The sequence below is a fragment of the Cyanidioschyzon merolae genome, chromosome 15 (genome assembly GCF_000091205.1).
Source record: "Cyanidioschyzon merolae strain 10D DNA, chromosome 15, complete genome".
Taxonomy (NCBI): Eukaryota; Rhodophyta; class Bangiophyceae; order Cyanidiales; family Cyanidiaceae; genus Cyanidioschyzon; species Cyanidioschyzon merolae.
The window spans coordinates 532,445-557,092 of NC_010141.1; the positions used below are offsets into that span (position 1 = coordinate 532,445).

The 24,648-nt window shown below is 55.8% G+C and overlaps 7 protein-coding genes across 7 annotated transcripts, besides 1 other annotated feature; 4 read left to right on the forward strand and 3 right to left on the reverse strand.

The window, feature by feature from the left end:
- Nucleotides 1–562: 562 nt before the first annotated feature.
- Nucleotides 563–2,479, forward strand: CYME_CMO207C (GIN4-like protein kinase; the record flags this gene model as incomplete). The annotated part of the gene is made up of 1 exon (XM_005537539.1): nt 563–2,479. The coding sequence occupies one exon, from the start codon at nt 563–565 to the stop codon at nt 2,477–2,479; it is 1,917 nt and encodes a 638-aa protein (XP_005537596.1).
- A 524-nt stretch (nt 2,480–3,003) lies between these two features.
- Nucleotides 3,004–5,232, reverse strand: CYME_CMO208C (2-isopropylmalate synthase; the record flags this gene model as incomplete). Its single annotated transcript, XM_005537540.1, has 1 exon — nt 3,004–5,232. One exon carries the CDS (start codon nt 5,230–5,232, stop codon nt 3,004–3,006), a length of 2,229 nt encoding a protein of 742 aa, XP_005537597.1.
- Nucleotides 5,233–6,064: 832 nt separating this feature from the next.
- Nucleotides 6,065–7,450, forward strand: CYME_CMO209C (hypothetical protein, conserved; the record flags this gene model as incomplete). Its single annotated transcript, XM_005537541.1, has 1 exon — nt 6,065–7,450. One exon carries the CDS (start codon nt 6,065–6,067, stop codon nt 7,448–7,450), a length of 1,386 nt encoding a protein of 461 aa, XP_005537598.1.
- A 2,584-nt stretch (nt 7,451–10,034) lies between these two features.
- CYME_CMO210C (hypothetical protein, conserved) lies at nt 10,035–11,450 on the forward strand (the record flags this gene model as incomplete). The annotated part of the gene is made up of 1 exon (XM_005537542.1): nt 10,035–11,450. The coding sequence occupies one exon, from the start codon at nt 10,035–10,037 to the stop codon at nt 11,448–11,450; it is 1,416 nt and encodes a 471-aa protein (XP_005537599.1).
- A 188-nt stretch (nt 11,451–11,638) lies between these two features.
- CYME_CMO211C (hypothetical protein, conserved) lies at nt 11,639–12,178 on the reverse strand (the record flags this gene model as incomplete). The annotated part of the gene is made up of 1 exon (XM_005537543.1): nt 11,639–12,178. One exon carries the CDS (start codon nt 12,176–12,178, stop codon nt 11,639–11,641), a length of 540 nt encoding a protein of 179 aa, XP_005537600.1.
- Nucleotides 12,179–13,372: 1,194 nt separating this feature from the next.
- CYME_CMO212C (magnesium chelatase subunit H) lies at nt 13,373–17,647 on the reverse strand (the record flags this gene model as incomplete). The annotated part of the gene is made up of 1 exon (XM_005537544.1): nt 13,373–17,647. The coding sequence occupies one exon, from the start codon at nt 17,645–17,647 to the stop codon at nt 13,373–13,375; it is 4,275 nt and encodes a 1,424-aa protein (XP_005537601.1).
- Nucleotides 17,648–18,169: 522 nt separating this feature from the next.
- Nucleotides 18,170–20,282: a sequence feature (repetitive element).
- Nucleotides 20,283–20,731: 449 nt separating this feature from the next.
- On the forward strand, nt 20,732–24,394 carry CYME_CMO214C (hypothetical protein, conserved; the record flags this gene model as incomplete). The annotated part of the gene is made up of 1 exon (XM_005537545.1): nt 20,732–24,394. The coding sequence occupies one exon, from the start codon at nt 20,732–20,734 to the stop codon at nt 24,392–24,394; it is 3,663 nt and encodes a 1,220-aa protein (XP_005537602.1).
- Nucleotides 24,395–24,648: the final 254 nt, after the last annotated feature.

The following is a 24,648-nucleotide window of genomic DNA, read 5'->3' on the forward strand; positions in this document are numbered from 1 at the left end:
GCCAGCACGTGTATCGAAATCGCTGCCTGTACCGCGATACATGCGACGGATAACGCCATAAAGCGCCGCAACAGACCTTGCAGATCCAAGGTCTACGCGAACATCGCAAAGTATCCCCTCTATACATGGCGTCCAAAGGAGAAAATGAAGCGTGCCCTTATGACCCGTAGAGCCGATGCCCTGCGTGTCGGGATTCACCACACCATCCGTGGAGGAACGGCAGGCGCATCCCTGGTCACCAGCTGTTCGAGCGCAGCACGCACGTATCGATGGGATTCCTCACCGATCCGCGACACACAAACATCCGTGCCGCGCACGCTGTGATCTGGCGAACATCGCCCTCGAGATACGCAAGGCGCATGCGCGCTGCGTGTTAACGCTGTATGCGTGCGTGCATGCGTGCGTGCGTGCGTGCGTGCATGCGTGCGCAGCGCTTCGAGGCACGCACACGCCCCAGCAGTGATTGCTGTGCATTGCCGGGACGACAGCGCTGCGCCCAGTACCAACGGTGAGCGTTGCGCCTGAGTTCACAAAGACCCGTTTGTTTAGAGCGTTCCAGAGCATGTCGAGTTCATCTGCAGAGCTTTTTGTGCGGGATCAGGCTGAGGAAGATGGTGCCTCGTCCCAGGGCGCGAATGTGGCTACGCGCTCGATTCCAAGGGCGCACGCCGGCATGAGCCTCGGCCCTATGATCGGACCCTACAGCCTTGGCCGAACACTGGGCGTCGGCTCTACTGGCAAAGTTAAGCTGGGTGTTCACGTGGAAACTGGTGAACTAGTTGCAATAAAAGTGATCCGAAAAGAGTTCATTGAGCGAAAGGAGTCGCTAAAGAAGAAGATGCAGCGCGAGATCGCTGTTATGAAACTGTGCGACCATCCTAATGTGCTGCGCCTGCTCGAAGTCTTTGAAACGAATACGCACCTTTTCCTGGTAACAGAGTACGCGGACGGTGGCGAGCTCTTCGACTATCTGGTCAAGCGAGGGAGCCTCGAACCAGACGAGGCGCGGCTATTTTTTCGTCAGATAATCGAGGGCGTCGACTACTGTCACCAGCGATACATCGTTCACCGTGACTTGAAACCAGAGAACCTCTTGCTGGATAAGGAACATCGAATCAAAATAGCTGATTTTGGGATGGCAAGTATGCTGCCGCCGGGGAGTATGCTGGAAACAAGTTGCGGGTCGCCTCATTACGCCGCACCGGAGATTATCAGTGGTGAAATGTACAGTGGTTTTGAAAGCGATGTCTGGAGTTGCGGTGTGATTCTGTACGCGCTGGTTACGGGTAAGTTGCCATTCGATGATGATAATCTGCAGAGGTTGCTGCAAAAAGTGAGATGTGGGCTATACCATCTGCCGAGTTATCTGCCTCCTCAGCTCCGCTCTCTGATCCACTGCATGCTCACAGTGGACCCGAAGCGGCGAATTACCGTCGAAGGCATCAAAGCGCATCCCTGGTATCTGGGGAAGGGCGAGAAAGGTAGCGGACCACATCACTCGCAATCGACCGCAAGCGATGGGGCAACAGCTGAAGGCGCTGACGCCAGGGAATCGAGAACCATACCGCAGTCGCTGGAACCAGCGGCGCCGTTGTATCGAGAGCCGGTGCTGGATCCAGTTCCTGCGATCCTGCAGTCTTTAGTTGATCTCGGTTGGGGTGATTCGGACTCTTTGCGAGCGATTCTAGCGAGTGAGCAACCGAGTTTAGAGCGTGTCTTCTACCGGCAGCTCGAAATTCGCGAGCGCGAGATGAAACAACAATCTGCGAATGATAGCGACGAGGGCGAAAGCGGAACTCCGAGCCCGCGCGCTGGAAGTGCAGCTGAGAAAGCCGCGGATATGTCATCGGCAATAGCTGCATTATCGAACGCAGAAGCGACGTCAGCGGTACGGACGCGAACGCGCCGACCGCAATGGTTTCCACCAGAGTGGTCGAATGCAACCGATGTGCCTGCTGGTGCTGGTGGTGGTGGTGGTGGTGGTGCTCCTGTTCAAGCCGCTGATCAGACCAATGACATACAGCATCGGCTCGCGCAAACGCACATCGGAGCTGAGGACGCAACCAAGGCAGCAGCGTCCACCGAGGCGGGCAATGCCGGTGTCCTTTGGGAGCGTCCGACAGTTGCCTCTGCGCCGCAGCGCATTCCGCGCGGTACTGGAACGCATCACGGGGCGCACGAGAAGGAGAGCATATCGGGTGACACTGGGGAGCAGCCATCGGATGGTGCTGAAGCCCAGAATGCTGACGAGGACATGTTCCTGGCCGACCTGTCAGGTCCGAAGAAGAATTGGTTCGATAGCCTCGGTCGCTACTTCTACTCGCGCCAGCGACGTCGCAGCCGAGGTCCCCCGTCGTCTCACTCGCAGAGCACGGACCAGACACCGAAAAACCCTACAACTTCAAGTAGCGATAACGGGAGCACGGCGACTGAGCAGAGTGCGGATACGCCCGTCAGCGCAGCGCACCTCTCATCCTAGCAGTCAGGGTAAAATCCGGTTGTTCAGTGTGTGTGAGTGTGTGGCATGCTTCATGGGATACATTGCACAAGTCGTGTGGCTTGGCGCGGTATCGTGGCCCCGATGTCGACTCGGTGACCAGCTTCGGCTGAGAAGCATCGCTCCCGGCCGCAACCGGTGCCGGCAGCGCCCTGCCCCCCGTTTCTCGAACCCGAAAGCACTGGTAATCCGCGCGTTTACCTGATCCGTCTTTCGGAGGTTACTTGGCTGCGCAAGTGCAGCCAAACAACCTCCGAACCGCACCGTCATTGGACGTGAATCGTAACGCTGCCTCTGTTCATGCATCCCGCGTACGTGCGTCGGATGCATCCTACATGCCTCCGACACTGGATTCTTCCGACATGTGAACGCATGTCCATATACTTCAACAGTGTGTATGTGTGTGTGTCTCGATCTATGCAATTGCATCGTATATGCTTCACATGACTGCATGCCTCATCCATGTGCATATGTTTGAACGCGAATGACCCTCTTGGGAATGCATTTCACGCGACAGCCTGTGACGCTCGAGCCGGATCCAAATGCAGCGCATATTCGAGTCCATCTACCAGGGCATTCACAGATGCAACGATAATATTCGTATCCGCTGATACGGTCGTAAATCGTAGACCGCGTTTTCGGTCATGGAAAGAAACCAAGACTCTAGTGGTTGCGGCTGTCGCCGATTCCGAGTCCAAGATCCTGACTTTGTAGTCTTCTAGACTGATATGCTCGAGCTCGGGGAACGATCCCAGAAGCGCTCGACGCATTGCCGCGTTGACCGCGTCTACCGGGCCGTTGCCTTCCGCACACTCGAGCGTTGGTGCAGCACCATGCACGAGTACCTTCACAACAGCATGGGTGTGCGTCTCGTTCCGCCAGACGGCCACAGAGGGATCTCGAGCAAGTGCCCTACGGCTATTTCTTTCGGGTATCTGAGCGCTCGGCAGAGGTGTTACGAATAGTGGACCACCCGTTACCGGTGCCGCAGTACCATCGCGGGCGCCTTCCGAGAGCGATCGGGCAAGCGGTTCCGAAAACCAGCTATCTTCAGCATCCTCTGGGTCTTCGGGTGTAAAACAACCCTCCTGGTTCACATACAAAACGCGTTTGTTACCAGTGAAGACGGAAAAATCGACAAGTTCGAACGGCGCCACATAATTGGGAACCGCTCGACGCCACATCATCGCTAGCGATGCCTCGGCGCCTTCGAACGTGAATCCCTTGTTCTCCAGCGCCTTGATACGCTCGAGTATCTTGGTAATACGCGCCTTCCAAACCGGATCGCGTTCATCAAAGGCGAGGTTCAAGGAGCGCAGTTTCGATTGAATGTTACCGCGTCCGCTGAGTTCGCTAACGAGTACTCGTGGCCGATTGCCCACCAAAGCGGGATCAATGAACTGGTAGCTGCGAGGGTCTTTCAGCATAGCGGCCACGTGGAGACCGCCTTTGTGCGCAAAAGCGCTCTCACCAACGAATGCACGCCATGGAACGTGCGGGCGATTCGCAATTTCGTCCACGAAGCGAGACACTGCCGTCAAATTCTGCAAGTGCGTCGTTGAGGCTACTACGGAATACCCCAGTCGCAGCTGCAAGATCGGGATAATCGACATGAGGTTGGCATTGCCAGTACGCTCACCGTAGCCGTTGACGCAGCCTTGGAGCAGCGTGGCGCCCCCGCGCACAGCTGCAATGGAATTCGCTACCGCCAGTTCCATATCGTTATGGCAATGGATACCCAAACGAACACCAGGTGACGACTCAAATCGAGACTGCACCACACGCATAACATTTTCGACGACCCAGGGTGTAGCAGCGCCATTCGTGTCGCAAAGCACAAGGACGTCTGCGCCGGCCTCTACTGCCGCTTCCAAGCACTGCATCGCGTACGAAGCGTTCGCTTCATAGGCATCGAAAAAGTGCTCTGCGTCGAGCATGACCTCCCGTCCAGCTGCTTTGAGATACGAGACGGTGTCCCGAATCATCCGGATGTTTTCATCCAGACTCGTGCCGAGCACCTGCAGAACCTGAAAATCCCAGGTCTTGGCGACTATGGTTACGGTGGGCGTTTCAGCGCGCAGCAGCGACCCTAGTTGCGGGTCCGCGTCGCAGGGAGTCCCTTTGTGTCGCGTTGCACCGAAAGCCACCAACTTTGCGTTACGCATGCGCGGCAACAGTTCCTGCTTTGCCCGCAGGAAGAATTGTTCGTCCTTGGGATTGGATCCGGGCCAACCAGCTTCGATATACGCCACGCCAAGTTTCGCATCAAGCTCCGCAGCGATGCGCAATTTATCTTGGCAGGAGAGCGATATACCTTCGCCCTGGGTGCCGTCGCGGAGTGTGGTGTCGTAGATCTGGATGTTCAAACCAGCGGTAGGTTGATCTAACGCATCCTTCCGGCCTTGGTCAACGTGCATGCAAGGCTGCCTAAGCAGAGACTCGGAGGCGTACTCGAACGCGGCACGTCGGCTTGTGCGTTGTATTCGATTGCGAATAGTCGAGCGACGCTTTCCGTGATTCCACTTCCCGGTATCGAAAGAAGAAAGCGCGACAGGTTCTGCTGAGAGGCCACGCCAGCGCCAGTAGACCGGAAGGCAGAACGCAGTTGCAGGGCGATGGTGATGAGTGCGCACACGCGCACGCGGCTGAGCGCACTGAGCCCAGCCAAGACCGAGTCCGTCACGACCTCCGCCGCTCGATCCAGAACGACACCACATCCCGGTCAGCAGCAGCATCAGTAGCAGCAGCCGTAGGAGTGGTCGTGCGCAAACAAACACAAACACACGAGAGAACGGTACACCCGAGAAACGTGTCGTGCGGCCACGAGTCCCAGGGAGTCGACGAGTTTCCAGCAATAGCTTTCGTCACGATCGCACCCAAAGGTAGATGTTGGCCAGCTGCGTCCAATCCTTTACAAAACCTTCACGTTTTAGACTATCCGCGTACACCGCACCGCCCTAGAGGCTGCTCGTACGCACCGCAACTCTTCCGTCGAAGCGAAAAGCACTACCACTACTACCACCACCACCAAAGAATCTCGCAGTCAAGGTGCTCGATGCAGGTACAAGTGCCCGGCGGCGCCGGCGTGCTACCCGAAAGCCTGGATCACAGCGCGCCTGCCTGCCTGCCTGGCTGCCTGCCTGCCTGGCTGCCTGCCTGCCTGCCTGCCTGCCTGCCTGCCTGGCTGCCTGCCTGTCTGCCTGGCTGCCTGCCTGCCTGCCTGCCTGCCTGTCTGCCTGCCGGCGCGCCGCGCACCCCCGTCGCGCACAATCGCAGCAGCGATACGCTGCCGCCCCTGAATTGCGTGTGTGTGTGTGTGCGCGCGCGCGCGACGGGCGGGTATCGCGGCGTCGACGACGCAGTCACCGGCCCGGGCATCGCGTTCATGGACACGAGGCCGCTGCTGCTGCTGCTGCTGCTGCTGGGATGCGCACGCGCAATCATCCACGGTGGGTGCGGAGAGGCAGCGCGTTTGCGTCCATGCTTCAGGGGTTGTTCAGCGACGCAGAATTCCCGTAGGTTACAGCCGGGTTGGTTACGGAGATTAGCTGCACTACTGAAGGAGGCATGGGGCAGTCGAGTGTCTACAAGGAGGCGTTTGTAACTGCTTTGAATTGCGGTGGAGGAGTTGCGAACGGTATCCAAGGTGAAAAACCCTCAGCAGGCGTCAGGAGGAAAGAGTCGCTGACGACGACGACGTGCCCTCGAACCAGTGCACCCACTTTTAAAAGCGGAGAGCGAAGATCTAGAACAGCCATTTGCCTTGAGTCTCGCTTTAAAACGCAGATAAATGATGGACGATGCGACTCGCCGTCGTGGGTCCAGGGAACGGTGCAGGCGTGCGGCCTGGCAGCGCACACGCGGCTATGTTTCTGGTCGTATAGGCGAACGCAGGGTCGCCTTACACGACGCATGGCGCGCTCTAGTATACAAGGTTTGCGGGACCGATGGAGCATTTCGCCGGTGCGTCTGTATGACGCATCGTTATGGGTGGCAAGCGCAGGCGCGGTCGAGACCACCCTCTTAACGCTGTGGAAGGTACTGCGCAGCGAGGTGACCTGCGCTATGCGCGGCTGCAGTGACGTTCTCTCGAGTCCATATGCTAGTTTATTGGGCATTCCCCTGACTTTTTTCGGGGCGCTAACCTATTCCCTTCTTGCATTCTTTACGTTTCAGGCTCGGCGGGAAAGAGTGTCCAGAATGACATCCGGGGCTAGTGCGCAGAACGGTACTGCTCCAGTGGCCGATGCCGTCGACGCTATCCCGCTCGATGCAATATCTTTCCGATTGTTTGGGCGACAAGTTCGACTGCAGGGGATATCGTACCAAGATCTTATGTTTGGTGCGTCGACCTTTATGCTGGTATTCAGCGGCTACCTTGTATGGTTGCTGGTCTTCGAACTGCAAGCAGTTTGCCCGTGGTGCATATTCTCCGCCGCGAGCTCCGTCATCCTCTTTACGCTCGCCTGTGCGATCGAGAATGCTTTTTATCAAGGTGAACGTTATCGAAGATGGAGCCGACTCTTCTGGGTCGCCGGATGCTCCACTGTGCTTTCGCTTTCAAGTGCAGCAGCTGCCTACGCAGCTGCACAGTGGAGTATGCGAGTGACAGCTACGGTTTCCGCGAGTGAGCTGTATGCGCCGCCACCAATCGAAAGCCATTCTTCTGAGTCGGCTGTGGCGCTCGCGAAACACCTCAGGTCCCTGGGCGCCCGAATGTACGGTGCGTACTGGTGCGAGCACTGCCACGCACAAAAAGAGCTTTTCGGCCGCGAAGCCTTCTCTCACATCGAGTACATAGAATGTTCCAAGTACGGGGTGAACGGAAAAATGAATCTGTGCAGAAAGCGGCACGTTCCGGGATATCCAACGTGGGAAATCCGCGGGGAGCTGTATCCGGGAAAGAAATCCCTCGATGAGCTCAAGGAAATCAGCGGGTACACTGGCCCGTAGCTACACGAGCATACGCGCTTTTGACCTGCATGGATCCATGCAGTACTGGATCGTCAATGATGACACGCCCTATGTTGTCCAGATAAATGCTCGAGGCCCATAAAGGCAGGCGCCTAGCCCAAGCAGGTACCGCCTGGACATGCATGCCTCGCGAATGCTTCGTGTTTGATGAGTACACAAGTGGCGTTTCGTATGCGGCAGGCAGGTCGATGCGCTCGCTAGCCGCGGACGTTGTGCCTTATCTTCCATGTGGACGGGCGTAGAGAAAACCACACCACGTATCTCGATCGAATAGCTCGAGCTGCCTGATTCTGCGTTCAGCATGTTTCCCAGATACCATGCGCGTGAAACCGGGCTCATTGCTGAGTCCCATATGTGCTGTGCACCCGATCATGGGAGAATCCGCGCTGCGCAAAAAACTAGCCACAGTGCTTGTACGACCGCGGTGATCGAGCTTGCGCGTCATTCTCTTTCGGGGCTGGGTGATTTTGATCCATATCACCAGCGACTCGGGCACCGTTATGTGCGTAGGCGAGCACGTGACGGAAGCGATCCAGCATCGCAGCACTCGTGACTCTGTCGCTCACGTTTCCTCCGTCGATCACGTGGCTGGGTCGATTCGCGTGTGTAGCGCTTGTCCGGCGACGATGACCGGAATCGAATGGCCAGTACGATTGCTCTGGTTCCTACTCGCCGCTTTGCACCACACCGATATAAAGAGGGCTCATAGTGTCCGTTCTGCACATGCAGTCGCCATACTCTGGCTGTCTGATTGGTTGGTTGGCTTTACGGCTGATGCGCACGGTTCAGGCAGTTGCGGTATGCGTCCCATACGCGGACTCGACCTGCGCTTGCCCTGCCCCACCGTCAAACAAATCCACGAGCATCGCATGCCTAGCGCTGCCTGCGTAACCGGGGCTACGCTCGCGGCAACGCCCGTCGGTATTTCGCATCAGGAGGCCTCCGGTGTGAAGGGCACGCGATTTCACCCCTGAATCCGATCCGGATCCAATGTGGTACATTCGCGAGCGATACCATCCAAACAGCAAGGGAGATTGACTACATGGGATCATGCGTGCGTGGAATCCTCGGGATGCAGCAGCTGGCGTCGCGGCAACGTCCCGTTCAGCTCCAATGCAGTGCAGACGTAGCGCTGAAAGAGGCATGCCTTCGGCGAAGTCTGCTTCACCAATGCTGCGATCGCATGTGATGAACGGGATCACTCTAGCACACGCGATGATGACTTCCTCGTACTACGCGCAACAGCAGTGACACAGGCCTGCGTTGATGACTCCAAAACACCGCTGAGAGCGCTGGAAGAACGCATGATCATGAGACGGCCATACAGATGACCCTTGTTTGACGGCAACAGGCTTCCTTTCAAAGCCATCCGTGCAATGAAACAAAATAGGATCTCTGACATGGTTTGACCCCAAACGAAGTCACCCAGAACCTCCAGTGAGGCATCGGTGTCGCGGTGCACAGCACACGCGTTGCATGTCGCACTTTTCGGATAACGGGGTTTATCAATATTTGCGCATGATTCGCTGCACTGTATCCAGTGCTTCACATATGGATCATGCGCGCGTTCAGCGGAGAACCCGCCATGATGGAAAAATTCCGTGAGTGCCGCACCTGGAATCCGTTTCGATATCCTCTGAAAACTTAGCCTCGTGCTCTGCACATAAAACTTAGGATGCATGGTCATAAGCACGCATGCTAGGCTAGTCAGTAAAACAAAAAAAAAGTTTAACGTCCATGGACTAGAAGTATATCTACCCAATGCAGACGCCTCCCAGCCTTTTCTGACTTCCAGAATGCTATCGATTTCAGTTTCTGCTTGTACACTTCGAGCATCAGACGCTACCTCACAAGCTTCGATCGCGTCAGCTCTGCAGGTTTCCTCTTCAATACTCCACATTTCCTGATATTGATGGTAGCGGGAAGTCTTGGCACACGAACGACATCCGTTTATTGCCGCTGTTTGAACACATTAATCCAAGGTTCCTCGAACTCGTGCCCCGTTTACCACGAAACTCTCGTCGTCGTCTCGACGTGCGAACACTTTTTCTCGCCCATAGCCGCTATGTTTCTTCTCCTTCGTCATTTGCGCTTCTTCGCTCGATGATAGGCAACAAGCGGATTTTTCTTTTTTTCAGGCACACGGCGACACCAAGCCCGCAGGCTCTCCGCCTTCCATGCCCACACCGTCGCCTTGGGTTCTGTACTTTAGAGACTTAGCGCACTTGGAACGCTTCTCCTATAAATTGCGAGAAAGCGTTGCAACGCAGGCATCCACGCGCGTGGAACCCAGCCGTGCTGAAATCGAGTGTTGCGCGTGACGGCGAACGCACGCCATGCGATGCTGCTGCTGCTGCTGCTGCACCGGTAATCTCGTACGCGACGCTAGTTTCTACGAACCAACGCGATATTCTGCTGCGCTGTTGGTTTTGGTTGCAGTTTCGTTACGTATTTTTGAGCTAGATCGAGTTTGGTTGCACCTGAACCTCACGTCGTGATACCCTGAGCGCCGTCCGTGGTGTCCTAGGGAGAGGCCTCTCGGATTCCGTGGCTTTCACACGCCATGGATCTCGTGTACCTGCTGACGTTCCTCACGTTATGCTTGACACTCACAGCGCTGCAAGTGGACAAGTCGTCTGCAGCGTTGTCAATCCAAAAGCTCATCATTCGTAAAGAACAACGAAATGTTGTTGATGAATCTGGTGCTGATGATCAAATAAAGACACAACGGTTAGGTTTTTGCTCGTTTCAACGCACGTACCTAAGTGTGTACTTCCTTGCTGTAGCAGCGGACTGGCTGCAGGGGCCCATGGTGTATGCGCTCTATGATGCCTACGGGTTTTCAAAGCACGAAATTGCAGCCCTATTCATCGCTGGTTTCGGTTCAAGTATGGTTCTAGGTACGTATGCTGGAGCACTGGCTGACAACTTTGGGAGAAAGCGTCTCGCCTTGGTGTACTGTGCGTTTTACACAGTCTCCTGTCTGACGAAGCATTTTCCTCACTTTGGTGTGCTGCTCGTCGGTCGTTTACTCGGTGGCATGGCGACGTCGCTGCTTTTCTCTGTGTTTGAGGCATGGTACGTGAATGAGCACGAATCACGAGGCTTTCCGGCGGAATGGTTGAGCGAGTCGTTTTCGCGAGCATCTTTTGGTAATGGTCTCGTGGCCATCTTATGTGGACAGCTTGCGGGGTTGGTGGCGGGACCATTTGGCTTTGTGGCGCCCTTTGACGTGGCCATTGGCGTCCTGGTGCTTGTTGCTGTCCTGATCCATCACAACTGGACCGAAAACTACGGCATGCGGGGTGAGCACGTCAGCCGAGGACTCCAGCGAGCGCTGAGGCACACACTCCGCGACTCGAAAATGCGCTGGCTGGGGATTCTCCAATCCTGTTTTGAAGCAGCAATGTATATTTTCGTGTTTTTATGGACGCCGGCGCTACAGGGCGCTCAAGAGAATCCCACGAATCCCATTCCGCATGGGATGATCTTTTCGACGTTCATGGTTGCGCTGATGCTTGGTAGCGTTCTCTTCGATCGCATCCTTCGGCGCATCACACGCGAAGAAAAGGACGCATCCGCCGTGAAAACCATGAACAACGCGGTGCTTTGGCTTATGCAAATCCTTGTGGCGATCAGTATATGCAGTTTTGTGGTTGCCGCAGTCGGCGATCGCCTCCACTGGAGCGCAGCTTATCTTGCCATGATCGGCTTCGAAGTCACGTGTGGCCTCTATTTTCCAGCCATGGGGTGCCTGCGAGGTATCCTCATCCCTGAGGAATGTCGAGCCGCAGTTATGAATCTGTTTCGGGTGCCGATGAATTTGCTGGTGGTTCTTATTCTCGCTTATGTGGATCGATTTACGAACCGCTCCGTTTTCTTCGCGGCGGCAGGGCTGAACGCGATTGCCCTTCTCGCGCTAGTCCGTCTGAAGGCTGCGAAACCGGAGCCAGACACGACTGGGGAAGCTCACGCATGAGCCTGCACACCTGTCATATTGACGTCCCTGAATACTTGTGTGTGAGTGTGTATGTCGCTTGCGCGCCGGGCGTGGTGGAGTTGGCGGCGGCAGTGCCGGCTCGCGCGGAACCCCGTGCTTGCCCCGCAGTCCAGGGCTTGTCGAGGCTGGACGCGATCGCTACCCGAGATGGATACGGGATACGCACCCTACTTGTGATAGGGCGTATGGTTGTAAATCTCAATAGCCCGATAAATTTGTTCCATCAACACAAGTCGAGCTAGTTGATGGGTAAACGTCAGCGTAGACAAGCTCAATAATTCGTGGGCATGCTGGTAGACTGCTTGTGGCAGACCCGAGGCGCCGCCTATCACGAACGTGACGCGGGAGCCGCCTTGTTCCATCTGCCTCATGAAAACCTCTGCAAACTCCTCACTTGTGTATACCTTTCCGCGCTGGGCATCAAGGGCAACCACTTGACCGCTGCTGCTGGCACGTTCCTGTCGAGTCCGTTTGACAAGGGCCTCCTCGTCGCGCACCCAGACCTGCTCCACGGTAACAAACGGAGCGAGTCGCTTCGTGTATTCCCGGAAACCTTCCTCGATCCACTGGAACTTGCTCTTACCCTGAGCCAGGATTGTAACGTGTAATCGCGCACATAAACTGTTCAAGGGGCGTGTGCGTTTGCACCGTGCCCGGGCCGGCTCGAGCGCGGTCCAGAGCGCTACAAAGCCGCAGCTCCGCGGCATCAGTCCGGCTGCGAAGCGCTTCAAACCGTCAAAACGCGTTCAACGTCGAGGTCAGCAAACGTGCAACCAGCGCTGGAACCGCGCTTCGCCGGACGCGCCCCACAAACGCAGAACGAACGCTAGTCGTTCTTATGGATGAGAGACACGAGCGCCGCGTCCGCACCACGAAAAGCAGTGAAACATAGGGGTTGCATCAACAGCCGTGGAAGTGCTCTATGCGCTTCCAAACTGCATCATGCGTCCATGAATCGCTTTTACAGCATCCGCAGTGCATCCGATTTTTCATCATGCTAGCCAGCGGGTACGTCAGGGAAGTACTCGTGAACAAGCCGGTATCCAGAACTGGGGCAGCATGTGGTTCCCTTATTTGCGCACACTCTACCCGGTCATTTGGCAAACACCGGATAGCCTGGAAACCGGAATTGGTTTGGATGCGAGAACTTTGCCTATCCAACTCACATTTATCAAATTCATCTACTCGACATACCTTTTGAACCTTCCATCGCCTTGTTTGATTTTTCCAATAAACTTTCCGCGAAATTCTCGATACCAGGCCTCGATGCTTCCTCAGCACGACCCAGGTCCGATACAATGCGCTTCGCCACCTCAGTATCGACAAGCGCGCCCGCCTCTCCAACGTGCCGCTTTCGCGGTCATGATGGGCGAATCCTCCATGCGTCTCCATGGCACGGCGCTCGCTTGCCGAACACTCGACATTGCCAACGCAACGAGCCAGAAGAACAAGAAGAGGAGGAGGAGGAGGAGGAGGAGGAGGAGGAGGAGGCGGAAACCCTCGCAGGTCGCTCCTTGTGATCGCAAGCATGCAACTGCGAGCCAGCAACTAGCGATACGCTTCCATGCCCGAGCGGCCGTGTATGGACGGCATCACCATACATACAGCGTTCCAGTCGTCGTCGTCGTCGTCGTTGCCTCTGGAAGCGCTCTCGTGTCCACGAGGCTAGCAACAAACCCATCATTGGACGAAAAAACAGCAGTGCACCCAGAGTGCATCAGCTTCGCCAGCAAACGCTTCGACCGCTGGCACGCAGAACACTCGGAGCATCTCTCTGTTACGAGTTGGCATCCGTTGTGCTAGCATTGTCGTTGCATCCGAAAACCCATCATGACAGCAGCATCAACCGGTGCGCGCACATCCTACTCTCCAGCGTGGCTGTTTCGCAGTCCACCTTGTGCTCAGAAATCGACACCTTCAATACGGTCTTCGATTTCGCGGTACAGATCCCGCAAGCGTTCGATATTCTCCTCGGAGGTTTCCCAGTAGCCACGGCCGTGTGCCTCCAGCATCGTTGTCACCATAGAGCGGAAGCTGTTGGGATTCGAGTCCATGAGCTTCTTCCGCATGGCCTCGTCGACAAAGAAGGTCTGGTTGGCGTTCTCATAGACCCAGTTGTCGACAGCGTCCGAGGTCACCGAGAACGCCATGGTGTTCCGCAAACGCTTGGAAAGTTCTCGCACACCTTCGTAACCAGAGTTCACGAGTCCGTCGATCCACTTGGGATTCAGCAGTTTGGTCCGGCTATCGAGACGAATGGTCTCGTCGAGGCTGCGCACGGCAACGTTCGCCGTCGTCGAGTCCGCGATATACGAGCGGGGCTTGCGCTTGTCACCCCGAAGGGCGGCAACCCACTTCTCGTTTGCGCCATCTGCATAATTCGAGACGTCCGTCAAGGAGATCTCAGACGAATCCAGATTCTGCATCGTGACCTCGACGGTTTTGAGCGCCCGCTCGAAGCGCTGCCGCGCGGGAATCATGGCCCCCGGGCGATCACTATCGTAGGCGAAGGATTTGCGAGAGAGGTACTGTTCCTGGAGCTGCTGTTCATCGGTCCATCCTCCATTTTCAATGGCAATGCCAACGTTCGCAGAATAACTGCCCGATGCATTCGAAAACACACGCGTTGCTGCCTCCCGTACACTGATGTTCTCCTCGGCTGCCTGCTCCAGGGCGTGCTTGCGCACGTAGTTCATCTCGGGCGGTTCATCAGCCTCTGCTGCCATCTTGATCGCTTGGTCCATCAGCGCCATCTGGTTGATCAACAGATCGCGAAAGATGCCGCTAACCGTGACGACCACATCGATTCGTGGGCGTCCCAGCTCCGAGAGCGACACCAGCTCCACCCGGTTGACTCGTCCCGATGCGTCCGGCACCGGACGTGCCCCAATGAGCCACAGCACCTGGGCAATGCTCTGGCCAAACGACTTGATCGCCTCTGTGCCATAAAGTACCAGCGATACCGTCTCTGGCATTTGACCTTGGTTCGCGGCTGCTTCCCGCTCGAGCAGGCGCTCTACGACGACTTTGGCTTCGGCGAAGGCCGAACTCGTCGGAATCGACTGCGGATCCAGCGCGTGAATGTTCTTGCCGGTTGGGACGACGGCGGGGTTCCGGATGGGATCTCCCCCCGGACCCGGTTCGATGTAACGTCCTTGGAGTGCCTGCATCAGCGAACCGAGCTCGTTATCCTTAATGATCTGCTCTAGGCAGACCTCAAGGTACTCAAAGAGCGGCTTCAGGTCTCGTGCTGAGCACTGGGGAAAGCCGCTCTCCTCGAGCGCCACCAGATACGTCGGTTTGATCGCTTCGGACAGGAACGATACCATCACGCGATCAATGCGTCCATCCTTGTTGACTGACTTGGAGACAACCCGCTCAACAGCGTTGCGGCACGCACGCTGAATGCGATCCAACAGCTCGACATCGTCTAGCGCTGTTGAGCGGTACAACTGCTCAATATCCCGATCAACAGACTCGGCTACAATACGGGGCAAGGCCTTGAGTCCTTTCTCCGGCCGATCGACACCGGCGATATTCACGAGTGTTGCTACCGCCTCCGCCGCAGTCGGTGGTTTGCCTATCGTATGCAGCCCGATCGGCAACAAACGAGCTTCTATCTCCATGAGACGGGCGTAGATCGATCCAATAACCTGGTCCCGCTCTTGACGCGTGAGTTGATCGAATCCGTCTACGGGCAAGTTGGGAATGTCTCGGTCGAGGTTGCACTGTCGAGCGGTTGCGACGATCGCTGCGCACAGTGCAGCAGCTCTGGACTCATTCGCACGCAGTTCCTGGTACTCCCGGATAAGCGATTGACACTCTTTGAGTTCCTTGTAGAGGCCGGCGTTCTCTGCAGGCGGTGTAAGGTAGGAGATGATTCCGGCGTAGGAGCGTCGCTTCGCTATGGTTGCCTCCGAGGGATTATTCGCGGCATAATAGTAGAGGTTGGGTAGACCCCCGATGAGAAGGTCGGGGTAGCAATCTCCACTCATGCCGACCTGTTTGCCCGGCATAAATTCCAGACTTCCATGCGTTCCAAAATGAATCACCGCATTCGCGTCGAAAATCTTCTGCAACCACGTATAGCAGGCTGCGAATCCATGATGCGGCGATGCAGACTTGGAGAACAGCAGCCGCATAGGGTCGCCTTCGTACCCGAAACTTGGTTGCACGACCACGGCGACATTTCCGAACTGTGCACCGTAGACCAGCAGATTTGTGCCGTCGGTGTTCAGGGTACCGGGAGGCGGACCCCAGTGCTCCTGCAATGAACGCTGATACTCACATAGACGTTCGTATTCGGATACAGGCATTCGATAGAGCACGTTGAGTTCAGGCGAGCTGATTTTGGCCTCGCGATCGTGCAGTACGCGCTCCATCAACGCATCAACAGTCTCGGGAATATCACCGACGGTATAACCATCCAGCTTCATTGCCTGGAGGACCTTGTGGATCGAGCCGAACACGTCCAGATAGGCCGCGGTACCGACATTGCCCTTGTCTGGTGGAAACGAGAACACGACGACTGCAACCTTCTTCTCGCGGTTCTTCATGCGTCCAAGTTGGGCCCACTTCAGCGCTCGTGACGCCAGCAAATGAATGCGATCGTGCAGTGGAATACTCCGCCCTGTGAGTCCGTCTCGCCCCGCATAGATGAGCGGCTCGATCGCGCCGTCCAGCTCAGGCAGACTAACCTGTAATGCAGTCTGAATCGGATGCAGTCCGAGCTCGCTTCGCTTCCACTCATCAAATGTCTGGAATACAAGCGGCAGCGAGCAAATGTATGGGCGATTCAGGGCTTTGAGGGCTGCAACTGCGCGCGGATGGTCCTGTTTGGCGGGACCCCCAACCAGCGCAAATCCCGTAAGCGACACAACGACGTCGACCAGGGGCACTGCTGTATTCAGCGCATAAAAGAAACGGTTCACTGGCTCGCTGAAATCCAGGGCTCCCGAGAAAATCGGGATTACTTTCGCTCCACGGGCCTCCAGTTCCTGGATGAACGACACATAGTGACAATCATCTTTGGTGACCAGATGAGAGCGCTGCAGTACGATGCCGATGGTGGGCGCATCATTCGCAAGCCTTGCTCGCGGAGCGTGCTCCTTGTCGTACCAACGTATGTACTCGGTGACGTCCTCAAACATCTTGGGTGCCACAGGATGCCAGATTCCTGCATCCGGAAACAGGACCGGATCCTTCACTTCAAACTGGAAGCTCTGAACATCCTGAACGTACTTGGATGCAACCATTAAGATCATGTTTTCGAGGTTCTCTACAGTGCCCCCGAGCCAGTACTGAAAAGAGAGCATAAACGATCGCGCATCCTGAGCCTTGTCGCTCGGCAAGTACTTAAGCACCTTTGGCAGAGTGCGCAGCAAGCGAAGCATTTGGGACTCGAAGTCTGCACCCTGTTGTTCTCGCCGTTTCTTCATGATCTGCCCGATGAACGATGTCGTAGACTGTCCAGTCTGGTTCAGTTGGCCCATACTAAAAGCCCCGAGTTTGTTCAGTTTCATCACCGGAGGTAAGGACGGAAACACGACGCATGCATCGAGACGATCTCTTACAGGCGCGACGGCGGCGACGACCTTGTCGGCAAGCTCTTGGACAAAAATCAGAGATCCGATGAAAATGTTCGCATCCGCAATATCGCGCTTGAAGGCGTTGTAGTTGGCCTCGTTTCGAAGCTCCTCCAGGAGATAGCCACTCAGTTCCACCGCCATGTGCTCCTGTTTCGCGTTGATCTTTCGAACCGCAGCCGTCAGCGTCGACTGGTACTGCGACTCCAACACGACATATACAATTTTGACCAGTTTCCGTCCTTCTAGCACTGGAGGTACAATGTGCCTGTCCTCTGGCTTCGACGCCGTAAACAGGCCGCCTGGCGCTCCGGCCAGAATGCCCGTACCGTCGTCATTCACACCGTTTCCACCAGCGTTCCAGTTCACTGCAGCACCCGTACCTTTACGGCGCTCGTTCGCAGCAGTCATCACCGACCGAGTGCGCATCTGTTGCGAGCGGCGGCTGCTCGAAGGCAGCACCAGCGGCCCCCAGGCTGAGGTCTTGCCCCACTGGTGCAGCGGCTGCACGGAACCAGCTTTCACAGCAACACCGGTTCCTAAAAAGCGCTTCTGCAACGTGGTACTCGGCGCTACAAAGCTAATCTCCATATTTAACGCACGGTGGAATGTTTACCAGACCCTACGCTGGACGGAAGAAGCGTTCAGGTTGTGAAGCGTACACTACTTCTCTTCGTCAAACGTGTCTACTATGCGCAAGCCTCTGCACACGTGACAAGATGCTACGAGTTACTATACGCTCCAGGGAACGCTGAACTAGAAAATATCAAAACCAGACGCCAAGCCACAGCAATGCTATGCGCTCGTAGCAAAAGAGCGCGATAGGTTGTAAAGTGACCCGGAGATCAGTTCGACGAGGGCATGCGGCGGTGCAGTCGCACCTGCGCGTATCAGCGACGGCAGGAACGGCGGCGACGATCAGAAAACGACCGATGCAGAAGCGTTGAGGGCCGCATTGCGCAGCGCCCCGGATGGTGACCTGAAGCGTTCCTCCGGAGGTGCAGGGAAATCAGTGGAATAAAATGGATATTTATGGATAGAGTGCGTCGGGATCTGATTCTTATCTTCACGAAACGATGACATCGGGACCATGGATCCCCGAATTCGGAATCTATGATGGCTTTCGGGAAAGCGTCCACCATGAAGCACTTTCCTTCAAGTTCCATTACCCATACTTGCTTTCGGATAAACAGGTCTTTTCATAGGTTCCATCCAGCGGCGAATGGCTGCCTTGAGCACTCGCCGTAGCGCCTGCACCGCTCAAGCAGATGCTGCATAGAGAGTCAGAGGGGCTCTGCAATACCACAGAGGGCGTCGGCTCGAGGCGTCATTCATTCAACCTCGACTCGACATTCATAATGAAACTGGGAGCCTGCAAGCGCTGCTGACAGACCTACTGTCTGCGGCAGCGCGAAGCAACAGACTAGGAGTCCACTGCGACCAGGGCGACGCCCAGACGCAGTAAAGCGGCGTCTAGACCCAGAATGAACTGCGTTGCGGAAGAGTTGAACAGGTCTCACGAAAGCACCTGCCACTGGAGGAAGCATAAAGCGCGACCCGGGCAGACTCGTCCAGGTCGCGGGACCTTCCGCCTAGGGGGTAAGCTTTTGACGGCATCGGAAACTTTCCCCTCGTTTCACGTCTATCGTAAAGCGGGGAAGGAATCGTTATCTCGTTGCAATGTAGTGGTACGTTGCTGTTATTTTGTCTATACGGCGCTCGACAGGCGCACCTGGAATATCTGGCGGTCACGAGACAAGACGGATATCTCGCCGTTGAAGGGAAACCCGATCGTGATCATTTGCGTGTTGCTCTGACGTACATGTTGTGTTTGCGTTACAGTCGTGCCAAAGTACAGTATTTCATCTCGATGGTGTTTCGACCATCAAGCAACGATATTCCGGTAGTTTTCGCGCAGTTTGTATCAGAAGCGTTCAAAAAGCGTTCTTTTTCAAAAAAACAAAAAAGGAAAGTTTTGGAGAGGCAAGTCGTCGATCCCAGAGGCCAAGTGTCACCGGATGCCGGAAAAAGCGGAGAGCACTGCCGAGCCCAGAAGCACTGGAGAGGACCGCGACGCGGAAAGTGCATGAGAACGACTTGGTCGTTGGTGCAGACGCCGGACACACGAAGATCCGTAGCCATCGCGGTTCGCGAGTGTGCGGAAGATGGCATGGACGGTAACCTACGTCCGAAAGACATGCGGCTTTTGAGCTTCTCGAGAGCGAGATGCTATCGAGAATCTGGAATCATGAATGCAAGGACAAAAATCGAGACGTGGAACGCAGGAATGAAGGATCACGTGGAAGCTTCGAGCGATGTGACGAGCCGAGGAGCAGACTTTCAAACTTTTCTGAAATGCATGGAAGTTCGCGTCGCTGACTGGGAGGCGCTGTGGAAAGCGTATCCAAAGCCCCGGTGGGCTCGTCTGCGTATGCGTCTATACTGTGGGAAGCAGCGCGCATTCGCCAATTTTTTCAATCCACTGAACGCCTTGAAGGAGGACGAGGGTCAGAGGCTCCTAGTAGCGTACGGAGCAGGGCGCTGGATGACCCAAAACAGGATATACGCCAGCTCCAACAACAAGAACGTACAAGGAGCGCGCACGGCGTTTTGTCACCATACCGATAGATGCGTTCCGAACATCGTACACACACCATGAGCTGGGCTGCACGCTTCAGAGGGTCGAGATAGAAAAGTGCCAGCGGGGCCCTGAGCATTTAAAAAAGTACGGAGCGCCGACGGAAGAGCAAATGGAAAGGAGGGCAAAAGTGCGAGAGCTACTCGCATTAGTATATACAACCAGTGATGGCAAGAAACGTATGGAATTCGTGAACCGAGACTTGAACGCCGCTATCAATATTCGGAGAAGTGCGGTGATGGGGAAAAGACCTCCAGAGTTGACAGGAGAGAATTTTGTGGGGCAGCGTCTCATGGTCGAATTGTACAGAATGAAAATGAAGCCAGTTGTAGGTGGCCAGTCGAGCGAGACAGTGAGGCTTCGGCGTTTCAGTTGGAGACGTTTTGTGTAGGGCGCGTTTGCCGCCACTGCTGTATACCGCTGCGCCACCGTGTTCCCATGGAAGAGAAATTTCGAAAACTTGAAGACTGCGTGACTGGGAGCTTCTGCACACGAATTCGAGAGTATATCATTTGCTCTCCGATGCCTTGTTCGACGGCGTCGCGAATCTTCATGTTTCCCGTGGCGTATCGAACTGCAGCGGTAAAGATCCCAGGTATCCATTCCGAAAACCCGACCGAGAATCCTAAAACTACCTTTGAGTTCTCAAGTCCGTCTCTTTATATTTCGAATGTCGACTTTGGAAATCACGGAATAAAACATTCAGAAAAAAATGCAAAGCCACGAACACAGTGCGAGCATCTCCCAATCCACTTGTAATCCAGGATTGGCGTGGTATCATCTGCGCGCTGTTGATGCAGCACTAGCACCAATACGCTGGTCTCTCAGGAACTCAAGTCGGTTGGGTCCTAAAAACCACCAGCGTGGGAGGAATTTTCATCTGTCCGTGCTAACCGCTTGGCTGTTTCTTTGAACCAGTGGCGGGAAGCAAGGCTCGGTTCACTAGGACGAGTCTAGCGGAGCGTTACGGTGCTGATCGAAAGGCCGTGCCGCTCTACCGCCGAGCACTCCGAGTTCATGTGGCTGGCTCTTTCGACATGAGCGCCGGTCCACGTTACAGCGACGAGTCAGGCACGTTCTTGCTCGAAACGAGCCGTTTGGCTCGGCGCCGAAGAGCCGTCGTCGAGGAGCTGTGGAACCATCGTCTGGCGTGGCCACCAGCACAACTGCATCACGTTTACCAGGGCACGTTTTATACGAGCCTGAATGATCTAGACGTTGCTCGAAGTGCCTTCCGCGAGTCTCACGTTCCCTTACGCGAAGCGTTGGGCACCGAAATCCAAATGCTTCTGGGTTTCGACCTTGATAGTGGAAAGTGGTGCGGCCGTATGCCTGCACCGCCTCCGTTGCCGGACAGTTTCGTGTACAAAGTGCTTTTCGAGTCCGGCTTGCCTTGGCAGGAAAGCGTGCTCGCGCTTGGGTATATCCCTTTCCAGTATGGTTTATCTGGCGATGCTACCGATCGGTTAACCCGGTTTCGTGAAACCTCTTGGCGCAAAGCACCAAGGGCGGCACCAGCAGGCGCACCCGAACAGAGTCGTGGACGCTCGCTAAAGAACAGCTCCTTGGTGGACACTACGCAACCAGTGATAGTACCTTTGCGCTTGAGCGCCGTCCTCCTGGAGCAGGCAGTGACCTTTCTAATGACAAGCGTTTCTGGAGCTTCTTTGGAGGACCCCGACACGATCGTCGTTAGAGAACGCACGAGCGCTGTTCTCTGTGGAGATGTACAAGTTGCTTCGCAGGATGAATCGACGCCATCGTCGATACCAACATTGAAACCTCACCATGAGTTCTCAGATCGTGTACAGCAACAGACGCATCGCGCCGAACCCGCCACGGATATGGCGGTTGGAGAAAATAGGTCCAGGAGGACAACACCTGCTTGCGTGCGTCGCATGAATGTGTGCACTGGTGAAGCGCATGCAACGGCACCTAGTAGAATCACGTCGCCTACTCGGCCGGATAGGTACCAAGCAGCGTTTGGGCATCGAGCCAAAACAGGTCGATTAGCGGCCTCATCTCATGCCAGCGCTGCTGATGCTGCTGCTTCCGCGTCTACGAATACAGCCCCAGCAGGTACGGGACAATGCGAGCAGAATGACCTGGCGCAGCGAGAGCGGCATTTTTTGATAGGGAGACATATCGCAAGGCTTCCATCGATGCTAGCGCGCTGTTTGCTCATTCGTCTGATTGCCACAAACCAGCTAACGCTGCCGCTGCTATGCCTTTTCCAGGGATTGGAGCTGCCGATCCTTTCGCTGAGATCGTGTCGTATGCACATCACCGACACGTGGATGCCGTTAATTGGGACTTTTGTGGGGCTCGAAGAACTCGATCTCTCGTTCTGTCATCGCATCACTGACCAGGGTATCCGTTTCCTCGCTAGGCGTTACGGATCCGAAGAGAACACCGAGGAGCCGTCGGTGGCGTCGAGAACGCTGCGATCGCTTTCTCTCCAGGGGTGCAACCAGCTGACCAATACGGCAGTTTTACACCTGGAGGCGTTTCCGCGGCTGAAACGACTCGACGTGAGCGATTGCCCCAATATGGGGAATGCGGCGCTTCAGGTTCTCGCGGAGCGCTTTCGGCTGAGAGCACTCTCGGTTGCTCGTTGCGAGCGGGTCGGGAGCTCCAGCATAGCGGCGCTGTTACGGGGAGAAAACCACAATCGCATGGCATCTAGCAAAAGCGTACAGCTCGACCAGAAAGCACCCATCGAAGAGGTACCGTTGGAGACCAATGAATGTCAGTTAGAGTTTTTGGACGTTTCTGGATGCCCAGCTGTTGGCGAGTACGCCTTTCTTGGATCCGCAACACGCTTCAGTAATCGTATCGCTGCGAACGCTGCATCGCCGTCGACCGGCTTGCCGCTTCGGACTCTGCGTTTACGAGGATGTACGCGGGTCAACGACACGGTTTGCGAACAAATAGGGCATCTGTTCCGAAATCTGCAGGAGCTGGACCTTTACGGGTGTGCACGCGTTACCGATCGCGGCATACTAGACTTGGTACGAAGCCTCGAAGAATCCCTCCAGGTGCTCTGCTTGGCGGAAACCCAGATTACGGACAAGGGGCTCGCCGCATTGGCACAGCTGCGGTGTTTGCGTCGCTTGCACCTGACCCGCTGTCGACGGCTGGAGTTTGCACCAGGTGTTATGGAGATGTTCTGTACCCGAATGGCTGCGCAGGCGAGTCTGAGCGAACTCCGATTGCGCTCTCTGCCTTCGGTGAACGCCCGAGTCATCGCAGAACTGAGCGGTTTGTTTGTCGCGGGCGAGCTCAAGCATTTGAATTTGACGGACTGCCACCAGGTGAACGACGAGGCACTGCTGGCTCTGGGCGAGGCGCTGCGCGTACGCCTTATGGACGCCACGCCTCGAACGTCGTCAAGAACGGGAAACTCCTCAGCTGTCGCCACACAGCGACCTCCGCGTTGTCTCGTACAATCTTTATCGTTACGGAATACCGGTATCCGCGATACAGGCCTAATATTCAAGGTTTTTATTGGCATGCGTCATCTGGACCTGGGCGAGTGCCCGACCCTAGAGAAACTGGATACGCTCTTTGGCGACATTGCCGAGGCGGAGGAAGCACTTGCACGTTTCGGACGCCGTTCGATGCGCCTAGAGCGGCCTGCGGTGCCCACTGCGAACCGCACCAGTGCGCCTGCCTTCAGTGCCTACGAGGGCATCGTTTCAGGCACCTGCAGCCGTGCTTGCCGCGATTCGCATGATGACGTCGCAGACTGGCGAGGTCGCACAAACACCAACACAGAGGATGCCGGCTGCTGGGCGCCTTGGGGCCTCGCGAACGCACGCGCCTCACAGGAAGCGGGGTTGTCCCATGGACCAAGCGCACTGCCCGTGGTCCCTCCCTGGCTGAATACGCTCGAATATCTGGACTTGTCCCATTGTCAGTCGGTTTCATTCGCAAATCTGCGTACACTGCGCTCAGAAAGTTTGCGAATCCTCATACTCGATCATTGTTCTGGGGTGACAAACGCATGCGTCGCCCTGCTTGCCTATCACGTACCGAATCTCCAGGAATTGAGCCTGCGCTTCACTGCCGTTGGTGACCTGGGAATTGCCGCTTTTGCGAACCGCTTCCGGCATTTGGAGAAACTGCACCTTCGAGGCCTACCCGATGTGACGCATGTTGGCATACGACGACTTGCTGCGTCTCCACTGGCGACGAAGCTCCGTGTTTTGGAGCTTGCCGAGTGTCCAGCGATCGGCGAACTTGCGCTCGCATCCCTGAATGGCATGAAAGCGCTCGAATATCTGAGCCTCAAAGGATGCACCGAAATCAACGACGCTGCATTGCGGCAATTAGAAGACGTACCAGTTTTGACGGTTCTTAACCTGCGGCAGTGTCCTTTAGTGAGCAGCAAACAGATTGAATTGTTGCGCAGTCGACTGCCAAGTCTTGTCGAAGTGAAATTTTCAAATGAATCCAGGGGCCTTGCGGAGCACACCGGCACGCCGAGTGCGCTTGTGGATAGCTTTCTCGCCTACGTTCATGGCGGTTCGCGAAGATCACCAACGGGTCGAAATCAGGCGCTTGCGCGGCAGCAACAAGTCGATGAGGCAGCACCGTCTCCGACTCGCATTTTTCTGGACATGTTTGACGCTTGGGAGATGGGACAGCGTTCAGCCCGACGCCGCTGCAGCCGTAGTAGCAGCAGCGCAAACCGCTAACTTGGATCTCGTATAACGACTGCAAGTTGCCACGCTTCTGGATTCGCACATGAACGCTCCCCAAAGACCGGGTCGAATGCAGGCTACAGCGAGCGCTCGGGCACGCGGAACCGAGACGCTTTCCGTTTAGACCGTTATCACATGCGGCGACGATGCGTTCTTTCGGACGACGACGAGACCGCCATACTTGCCTCCGTCAAGCGGTGTTTTCTGGTCGCATCCGGTTCACTCGCTACTCGGCGACGTAGAGACGT